Below are 10206 nucleotides of genomic sequence, written 5' to 3' on the forward strand. Positions count from 1 at the left end.
ATCGCACCTATTTACACACTTTGCCAGCGCGCACCAAAATAACAACCACGATAATTATGATAATAAAGAGAGTCCTTTATCTGCTCCATCCTCGGGGAGGAAGGGGGGAGTTGCTGCGCCTCCAGATTGTGTAACGTGAGATTATCCTGATGAAAGCTTTATGATGTTTGCTCAAATAAAAGCTGCGTTTTGTAAATAGGCGCTAATTAAGCACGTTGCGAACGCAGAGAGTGCTCACCCTGGCGCCGCCGCCCGGTTTCCAGCGCGAGGACTCGAGGGCGCGCGGTTCCTCTTTGCTGACTGCGGGATGGAGCCGATCCCCTCAGGATGTTTCCCCTGTTCTCAACAATGGTAAAGACCCCCAAATTTGGAAGTAAGGGAATTTGGGGGTGGAGGGAAACCAGGGACATTCTTATCCCCTCCTCCATTTTAAAACAAAAACTTTCAGCTCTTGTCTTCCCTTTAAAAATGGAATAATTTCGTGACAAGGGCAGACCGTGCAGAGCGCACCAGCGCGCGCGCGCGGGGCTTCCTCGCGACTCCAAGGCCCGGGCTTCAACTTCCCGGGTCTAGACGTCAGCTCTGAACCGCCAACAGCACCGGGTTGGGGAGAAGGAAAGAAGGGCATTGTTAGTTCGGTCATTAGAAATCAGCTCACGCCGAGGAGCTAGTGGCTGGGGAGTTGGCCCGTGTTGGACGTGTGTTATGTATCACTTACAAGCACATTTAATTGGGAGATAAAGATAAATCGATCTTTATGAATTTATCGACCCGATTCTTTGAAGCTCTTTTTTCGCGTTCTTCCTGTTTCTCTCCCTCCAATCCCAAGGCCCCCCGGGGGACGTCTTAATCCCAGATCAGCTCCTCCGCCAGGAGTCCCGCCGGAGACCCACTGCCCATCCAGCGGGCCTGGAGGAAAGAGGGGAGGGTGTGTCCTTGGCGCCCTGGGGCGCTGGGAAAACTCGATGGTCCCGCCGCCAGCCTTCTCCTCCTCCTCGCCTCCTCCTCCCTCCCCACCACCACCCGGACAAAGACGTCTCGAGCGCGTTTCCCCACTCCAGGCCGCAGTAATAGATCGCTCCGGCAGCAGGCGGTTTGAAAGGAATTCATTAGGACGCTGCCTGGATTGCCTCCCCTGACTTCACGCCCAGACCCCGAGGTGGCTTAGGCAGTGTGAGGGGAAATGAATTCCCTTTGGGATCCATGGAGAAGGAGGTGTCTGTGGGATTTCCAGGCTCTATCCCTCCTTCTTCAGTCCCAGAAAAGAAGAAAAAGAAAAAGAAAAAAAATCGAATCCCAGGGCAAAAGGCTGATATCTTTATGAGCATAATAAATACTCCCTCTCATTATGAGATAGTTACAGTAACACAGCCTTGGGTGCCATTACCTTGTTTTTTGAATACTAAGAAACGCTCCACTCCTTCCTTGATTTACGTGGCTACAGCCGGGGCCCTTCCGGCTTGCCACTGGCATGCCGGGGGAAGCTGTTATTCATTTTACCTACGCAGGTTTGCCATGCACTTTGCTATTTCGCCCCAAAAATATTGTTCTAGGGACTTTTGTCGCCTGATTACCCTCCGAGAGACAGGGATTCCTTTGATTATTTTGGTGATTATTCTACATTTAAAGTTCAGCAAGAAGATTTAGGTCCATCGAATTATAGCTACACTTGAAATAATTTGATGGCATATTATTTGCACCCATAAATTGCCATAGAAAGTATTGACTGCAGGGGTTATAATACTAATCTTTTATTAGTGAGTTCAGATAATTCTCATCAATATGAATTTTATTTACTAGTGCTTTTTTCGCAAATGCAATGCAGTAATACTTTCTCATCTAATGCTTAACTGCTTAGAAAACGACTGTTCGTGTCGTAAAAGGATCCTTGTGTTTCGGCGTGATTAACAAGACTCATTCGGGGCACCTCAGCTACCTGCAAAGCGTTCAGAGCGTGGGGACTGCGGATAATAAAAGCCTTTAGAGTTTTCTCGGATCCTCAGAGAGATTTATGGACAGGAGCGACAGATACATGGCTTATCCATCCTCCGGATTCCTACCTGCCTTAGCTCGTAACAGCCTCAAACTGCAGAGTCCTCCGTGACTCAGCTCGGCCCAGTCTGCGCGGGAAAATCACCGGGCACAGATGTTTGCAACTTTATCCCCTCCCCCCTCCAATTAGGAAAAATGAAGGGCGCACCCGAAGGGAGAACTGGGTCCTCCAACTTCAGTTAACTTCGTGAACTTCCCTCCCCTCTTCCCCCCCACCCAGATGAAGATAGCTCAGCCCCTGGGCACTTTACTCGACAGGTGCTAGGCTAGTGTCAGGTTCAGATTATGCCACTTAAAACCTCAGACATTCCGAAAAAGTGATGGTAATTAAGTTGGCCCCTCGCTTCGGGGTTGTCCCAGTCTGCACTTGCATGCAGATGTATGAAGGTTGAGGGTGAAATAGAAAACGCACAAGTAAATGAATATTCATGCAGCAAACTTGTGCTGGCCTGCCCAGCCCAGCCCAACCCAGTCTGGAGGAGGAAGCACCGCGAATCGCGCCCTTCGCTGCCGCCGCCAGAGTTGAGGTCGCGGGTGGTCGTGGAGAGGATACGGTGTGGGCGCCCGTGGTCTCGGAGGACGCGGGGAATCCTGCGGGCCTCGCGGGTCTGGCGCTCCCGCCAGTCGCCCAGTCCTAGGCGACAGGCTGGTTTCTCGGGCAACCGAGTTGTTTTTATTTACAGGGATTTTGAGAAGCCCGATCGTTTGGTCATTGCCACAGCTCTTGCTCCTGGCAATAGTTGGGAAATAACTTGGGATGGGTTTTATTTATGGAAGGGCAATTGGGATTCACACCCAGCTAACCCTGAACAGTCCCTCCCGAGGCCCGGACGCACTTACAAAGGGGTGCTTGTGTAAAATTCCCCATCAGACACACCAATTTGCAAGTAGCAGAAAGCATTGAAGCCTCATCTTTTTAAACATTTTATTCAGCTTTTTTTTTTTTTTTTTTTTTTTAATCTGAAAGCCCAAAATAGACTCCATGTGGTTCTAAGTGAAGTCAGCCCTTGGCTGGCTTTGAAATAGCTCCTGCAATTATGTAAAAGAGCCATTCACCAACAGGACGGAATTAAAAGGGATCTCGCCCGCTTCCCTTTCATTGCCAACCTCTCATGTTTGGCTTTTCAAAGCACTTCCAACACGATGTCTTTCTCCAGGACAAAAGGCAGAACAAAAAAAGTCCCCAAACTTGTAAATTGAACGTCAAGGGAACTTTAAACAATTTAAAGCCCATAAATAATGATAAAGGGGACTGGCAAAAAAGGCAAACCCATTCAATTAATAGAGTTTCCCAAGCAAAGATCAAGTGGTTTATAAAATAAAAGTCTTTGGTTTCATTATTCTGCTCCTTGACCATGCAGAAAGCAGGACAGGGGGTTTTCTAAAGCGCCCTGAAGAAGAAACACTTTGCGGCACTGTGTGTGCTGCGACATTCTTATGTAGAAACTTTGCTTTTTGTCCCCCACCCTCAAAGTAGCAGAAACAAAACAACTGCAAAATAGAAATGTGAAGGGGAGGGTTTTTCTTCTTCTTCTTCTTCATTTCCTCCTGGGAGTTGGAAAATGTTATCCGCAGGCCTGAAGGCTGGGAAACGTGACCTTTACACCTGCGCCACCCTCTCCACTCCAGCGACGAGGAACAGGAGGAGCCACAGCCGCTGGGCCCGCGAGGCGAGCCCTCGTGGGATCTGGGGACAGGAAGGTGGGGATGGAATTCTGCACAGCCCCGGAGTCCCTGCGGGGGCGGGCGCTGTGGCGCTGACTGCGCACCCGGGTGCGCGTTGCCTACGCTTGGAGCCCGGGACTACCCCAACTCCACGCGGAGCTCGGCTCCCCCAGCCGGGATCCAGATGTCCGAGGGCGCTTGTGGGTGTCCTAGTTCTTTTTCAGAGCAGCCCTAACGATTGAGGCTGGGGAGTTCAAGACCACTGGGGATAACTGATCGCCCATCGCCTTCGTCCTGGAAGCCCAGCGCCCGCGCTCACCACACGTCTCTCTGGGAGCACCTAGCCAGGCAAAGGGGGATTCTCCGTGGGGACTGAGGCATACGCCCGCCCCGGGGCTCCCAGCCTGGGAAGAGGGAGCACCAGGCAGAGGCCAGGCTGGAGACTCGGGCTCAAGGGCTGCAGTTGTGCGGGCAGAGGCCAGGGGTGCGGATGGAAGTGGTGTCCCCTCGTGTCCCGTCGGGATCTGACTCCTGCCGGGGTTCTGGAGGCCGCGTGTTGGCGAACCCCAGCCCCTGGAGTGTTTGGTGAGGGAGACGCCGGCCGCCAGGCGCTTCTCACCTGGCTTTATCTCCTCCCATCTGCTCCCTCGATTCCCGAGGCCCCACCTTTCGGGGACTTCAAATGCGCCCTGCCACCCGGAGTCCGGCTTTCATCTCCCGCACAGCAGGCATTGTTTGTGGGACTTCACAGAGATGCTAATCCCCGGACCGCGTGAACCGCGGCCTGGGAGCCGGGCAGAGGGCACCGAGGGGTGAGGGGGTGCGCACTGGCCTGGGCTGGGGACCTTCGGGACGGCCTCTCGAGCAGCCCTCCTGAGGAGCCCGGGTCCGCTACCGTGCGGGCGCCGCATCCCGCCTGCCTTGTACTGGAAGGCTGCGGGCGCGTCGCAATGGGCCTGGGCTGGACGCAGTCAGCGTCCAACACACGGAGGAAGAAGCAGCAGGCCAGGGACGATGGCCGGCGCTCAGCTGTGGGCCCCACGAGCTTCCAATGCTCGCCAGGAGACCGTGTGTCTAGGAGAGGCAGGCCATGGACCCTATGAATCTTCCCTGGAGGCTGGAACCCCCCGGGACTCTTGGACACCCCAAACCAAGTCCCCAGCCGCTGCCTCCACGATGGCCCCGACCTCCTTCAGGGGCGTAGTATTTTAAAGAGGATGCGGTCTGCCCGGAGGGCACGCATTTAACCCTTTAGAAACCGTGCTGGAGGGAGTAGAAGGGTGTTGAATCAACAGCCTTCCACAACAGGGGCACCCCTCCACCTTTAACTTCTTCTGGGACCAAATGAGCAGTGATTGCTGTAGCAAGAACTGTTTCTTCTTCCAGAAAATCCTGCAAAGCAGAGCCTGAATTTGCTCTGGTTATTTCCTCCTCCTGAAAAGAATGTCGCAAGACAGGGGCACGGGGTTGGGTATGAATGGAAAGGAGAGATGTTGATTAAACGGGGAGGGAGAATTGGAATGGCCTCTGTCACCAGGTGGAAGTCCCGGGCGAAAGTCATTGGAATTCCCAGGAAACGCCACTCAGAAATAAGCTCATCTGGAAAACTCAAGGGTAGGTGTGTCTAGCCCCACTGACATTGCTCCAAAGGACCCCTGTGCCTGTCAGAGAAAGCTCCTCAGGAAAATCACCCTAACTGACGGACTTTTCCCAGGAGAGAACAGGAGGGGAGTGTGCGCTGATGCGAGGTGGTGGGGGGTCCATTCTGTTTACAAAAAAAGTGAGGGCAACAGATTCCCATCCTTTAAAGAAAGTAAACACGATCACTTCACTTAAAGTAGGGCACCAGGTTCACAGAATCAGAGAAAAGAACACTTGCCCCGAAACCGCCTGGGGCAGACATATTTCCATATTGGAGGAGCATCCCAGGGTAGATCTTTGCTCTTGTTTGAGACACTTGAAAGTCCTGGAGAACCAGAGCCAGTGACCACAGACTCAACTGCCCTCACCCACTTCAGGCTCTTGGAACCCTCATCTATCCTGGGCTCCAAGGTGGGCTGTGAGGTCATGGTCTCACAAGAGGCTGAGCCAGCTCCTGAGCCATGAGAAATGCAAGGTAGGCTGGGGCCATCTCCAGCAGTTCCACAGTTAAGTCACACCTCCTGATCATTCTCTGCCACTGCCCGAGAAGGTCGGGCTGAGTTCACAGGAAGGAGAGCCTCTTTGTTTTTAGATCTGCAATTGTTCCCAGTGCATCAGGTTCTTTAAGTACACAGCCCCTTCTTGGTGATTGCAGAAATAAGTGGGAATGGTGACCTCCTTGGCCTTTGAAACCTTTGAGTTTCTTCCATTTATCATGGGAAAAAATACAGATAACTCAATTTGCATGACTTTGCTGCAAACAATTATGTCTCCCTATGGGTGTGGCCTGAAGTTCCCAAGCTTTAGAAAAAGAGGGAACCAAGAGTGAGGTCAGAGAACAAATCCAAAGATCCCAAAGTATTTCCAGCTAGTGACCAAAAACTGCTAGAGTGCATGTGAAATAAATAGGAAACTGAGGGAATGAGGAGCGATTAATTCTTTGAGTCACAGTGGGAAGAATCCAGAAAATTGCTGGAATCCAGAATACTGCCTCTCAGACATTCCTAGAGGACATTTCTGGGTTTTATAGGAAATGCAAACATTTTGTATGGGGCATGTTGTCCGTGTGTGTGTGTGTCTGTGTGTGTGTGTGTGTGTGTGTATAGAGAGAGGGGTTTTTTTTTTTTCTCTCCAAATAATGAACACGGAGTTAAAGAAAAGGTGTTCAGACTTGCTATCTAGTATTTATTCTGCACAGTGACTTTAAAACACCCCTGCAGGGGGAAGTCATTCACAGGACCGTATGTCATTTCCCTGCGGTTCCTTTACACCCACACATGAAGGCGGGCAATTGCTATCTGCAGGGGACACAGCCATTGACACCAGAAGAGGAGCTGGGGGCTGGTTCTGGGGGGGTCCCCTGTGTGTCAGATACCTAGTGTGACCAGGCCACAGCACAGCAGCCACAGCTGACAGTGACTTTGTGAATGGGCCTCTTCCAGGCCCTCTGCCTCCCAGCTTTCCTTCTGAGCATATGAGAAAAACTAGTATGGGAAATGAACCAAAGTCAGAAGCTATCTGACTTGTCTCCACCTGGACAAACCTGTTCCCTGAAGTCTGTGACAATAGTGAACATTGAAGCTTTAGAAGGAGCTGCAATTGATCATGGCTCAGAAAATGACGATGATTGGACTGGATATGTGACCAACTTTGATACCTTCATTGAGTTCAGGGACTTTCTTCTTCTTCTACTTACCCAACTTCATTCCCTCCCCATCTCCTTATTTTATGGAGGTGAATGTTGTAGAATCTAATTGTTACCGTGATATTCCTAGTCTATCTCTTAGTTATTATTATCAATTTCCCCTTGTTCTCTAGTTTCTTATAGACCCAGTTAAAGCACAAACAAGACAATCCTGGAAACCTTAAGAGATGAGAGACTTTTTAAAGTTTAACCAAAAAAGTTTCACATTCAGTTCATTCCCCATATTGTAAGTTATTTGGAAATTTATACTTTAAAATGAAGTGAACTTCATAATGTAGTTTTACATTATATTTTTAGCTAACAAGGTTATTCATATCTGTAAACGTAACTCAAATAAGTATTATAGATTTTATAGTTAATGAGGGAATGGCAGGAAACAGTTTTATTTAAGGCTTCACAATTTCTGAAGTATTAACCTGAAGATCCTCGTGGGTGTGCAGGGCGCTCAAGCACCCGGAGCGCCCCCTATGCACCACATAAGAAATGGCATCCGCGGTGGACGCTGGCTGGGCTCTGGAATCCAGGGTAGGATCCGACTGTCCATCCCCAGGGGTCAGAAGGGCCGAGAGGTATGTCTTTCTCACGCCTATAGTTGGACAGGAAAAAGATCTCCAGTTTCTTTTCATTTTAAACACCCAGGCCACCAAAGAAGCCTTTGTCATAAACGATGGGGAAATAAAATCAGACCTCCATGATTGCTGAAGGTGTAAGAAATACTGTCAGATTTTGGAGGTGATCTTAGAAAACCCGCCTCGGCTTCCTTATAGAATCCAGGTAAGGTTCTCCAGGCTCTGCCTCACCCTGAGCAGGTCCTGGAAGGGGATAGATAGGAAGACCTCGGACGCCTGGGCCTGAGGGTCCTGGGCTGCAGCTGAGGCCACCCTCCCTCTGCAGTTCCATTTGCCTAGTGGGCAGCAATCCCCGCTCTCCTCCACCAGCGGCTTGACTGTGTCCCCCAAACGGGCATAATTAATATAGCACGAGTTGATGTGAGCACTGGGCACTGAACTCGATCGTGTAGCACACGTGGGCCAGGCGCCTGGCCCAGAGAGGATGCTCGGGAGGGCAGCTGCAGAAGCAAGCAGGCTGCAGGGAGCTTGGGGAGCACGGACCAGCCAGGGGCGAAAGCCTGTACTCTCGGAGTGAGAGTATCCGTGGGAGGGCAGCCTCTGGGCACCAGATTCTGGGGCATTTATTTATTATTAATTGACTAATTAATTTTTGAGACAGAGTCTCACTCTGACACCCAGGCTGGAATGCAGTGGTGTGATCTCGGCTCACTGCAACCTCTGTCTCCCAGGTCCAAGTGATTCTCCTGCCTTAGCCTCCCAAGTAGCTGGAATTACAGGCACGTGCCACCACGCCCGGTTCATTTTTGTATTTTTAGTAGAGACAGGGTTTCGCCTTGGCCAGGCTGGTCTCGAACTCCTGACCTCAAGTGATCCACCTGTCTCGGCCTCCCAAAGTGCTGGGATTACAGGCGTGAGGCACTGCGTCCGGCCTCTGGAACATCTAAAAACAGATCAGAGGCCACCCAATGGAACAGGACGCAGTGTGACATTTCACAACACACGATGCCTCTCCCGGGAAGGGAGAGCCCGCGAGCGCCTCTACTGAGTGGGCACAACGCCATCCCCATTGCAGGAACCGAGACGGAGGCCCCGGCCCTGGAGAGTCCTCCCTCCGCCGTTTGCTCTCAGCACCAAGTCTGGCATCGCCAGGGCGCCAGGCATGGCCTTCCCAGGGAGAAGGCTTTTCTGTCATTTTTTTGATTATTTTACTTTAAATATGTGTGCAAAACCTCAGCTACATTCTTGTGGGCCGGGGAGAGGCAACGCGTGCACCTAGGCCTCCTGCTTGCCCCCACACTCGGTCTCCCCAGGGCCACCCCCTTAACCCCCCCATGCCATCAGAGTTTTGAACACCGCTGGCGATGGAGCATGGGGGGACGAAGGGGGGCGAAGTTGGGGGCGGGACCCGAACTGCCGGCCAAGGACCTAGGGCTGGCCTCGCCCTTGGCTCCCACCGGGCACCGTTCTCGCCGCGGGACCTTGGCTTGAGCGCGCCCCCTGCGGGCCGCGGTGGGGATCGGCCCCTTGTAATGAGAGAACTGGGCCGCGCGCGCCGGGGCGGGAGTGGCGCTGCCTTCAGGTCCTCCCAGGTCCGGGTATCCCCTCCGAGATCCTTGAGGGAACCCGTCCCGTGCACTACCGGATTTCCGGTCTCTGACCAGCCGGGGCTTCATTTCTACGCTTCCTTTTACTGTTGTCTTCCTCTTCCTCCTCCGGCGTTTTTTTTTTGAAAGGAGCAAACATTTCCAGCTTTAATGCGGCCCAATTATCTCGTTTGCACGACTTAAAATGTTTCTCTTTAACTCATTTCAATCTAGTAAATATGCTTCAGCAAGTAGCTAATTTCTCAGGGATGGCTTCGCCTCGCCATTTGCATATAAAGCACGTCGGGGCCCGGCCCCTTCGAGTGCGCGAGTCTCTTCTCCCGGTAAGCGGGTGGCAGGCAGCCAGGCCTCCTCGTCCAGGGAGGTCACCTAGGTTTGGCCTAGGGAAGGCGGAGGCTGGGGTTCGCGACAGTGCCTGGGGACCAGGGTGGCAGGGAGGGCAGGGAAGCTTGGGCCGGGGAGGGGCCAGGACCTTCTTCGGAGTCCCCCAACCCCCGCACCGCCCCGGCCTCCGCCGTCCCTTATTCCGAGGAGGGGCGCCCGTGGGGTAACACATCGGCGCGAGGGTCGGGGGCGCATTTATCCTCAAGTGCGTTTATTAAATCGCGTCTGGAGATGGATGGACGTGGATACAGGAGAGGAAATCTCAGGGCTCGGTCGAGCAATCTCCTGGCTTTAAATTCCGAATAAAAGTCTCAAATATTCCCGGGTCATGGGGGCACTGTCTCATTAAAACCACTCTCGTCCTGAAACTGCAATGCAGACATTAAAGTGCAGTATTTTTCAATTAGAGCTGACGAATTCAATCAAAATTCCATAGATTAGGATGAAATGAGGCATGGGTCATTTACAGGGGAATTTAATTGCCGAGCCATTAGACAAATAGTATATTTGCCATTCCCGCGTTATCCATCATTTTCGACATCAATACCGGGGCCGCATCTCCCCGTCCCGCGGCCGCCCGGCG

The 10206-nt window shown here is 52.1% G+C and overlaps 1 protein-coding gene across 1 annotated transcript in view; it reads right to left on the bottom strand.

Moving 5' to 3' along the window:
- The window catches only part of GBX2 (gastrulation brain homeobox 2), a 12633-nt gene extending 3325 nt beyond the window's left edge, over nt 1–9308 (bottom strand). Inside the window, exons 1-7 of the mRNA XM_011980331.1 lie at nt 8987–9308; nt 7864–8132; nt 6882–6915; nt 4524–4791; nt 3519–3739; nt 2542–2686; nt 239–300 (exon numbers count right to left, since the gene is read on the bottom strand). Coding sequence (XP_011835721.1) covers nt 239–300; nt 2542–2686; nt 3519–3739; nt 4524–4791; nt 6882–6915; nt 7864–8132; nt 8987–9308 — 1321 coding nt within the window. The remainder of the gene's footprint in view (nt 1–238; nt 301–2541; nt 2687–3518; nt 3740–4523; nt 4792–6881; nt 6916–7863; nt 8133–8986) is intronic.
- Between the last annotated feature and the right edge of the window lie 898 nt (nt 9309–10206).

Source organism: Mandrillus leucophaeus, unplaced genomic scaffold, assembly GCF_000951045.1.
Source record: "Mandrillus leucophaeus isolate KB7577 unplaced genomic scaffold, Mleu.le_1.0 Scaffold21, whole genome shotgun sequence".
In the NCBI taxonomy this organism is placed as follows: Eukaryota; Metazoa; Chordata; class Mammalia; order Primates; family Cercopithecidae; genus Mandrillus; species Mandrillus leucophaeus.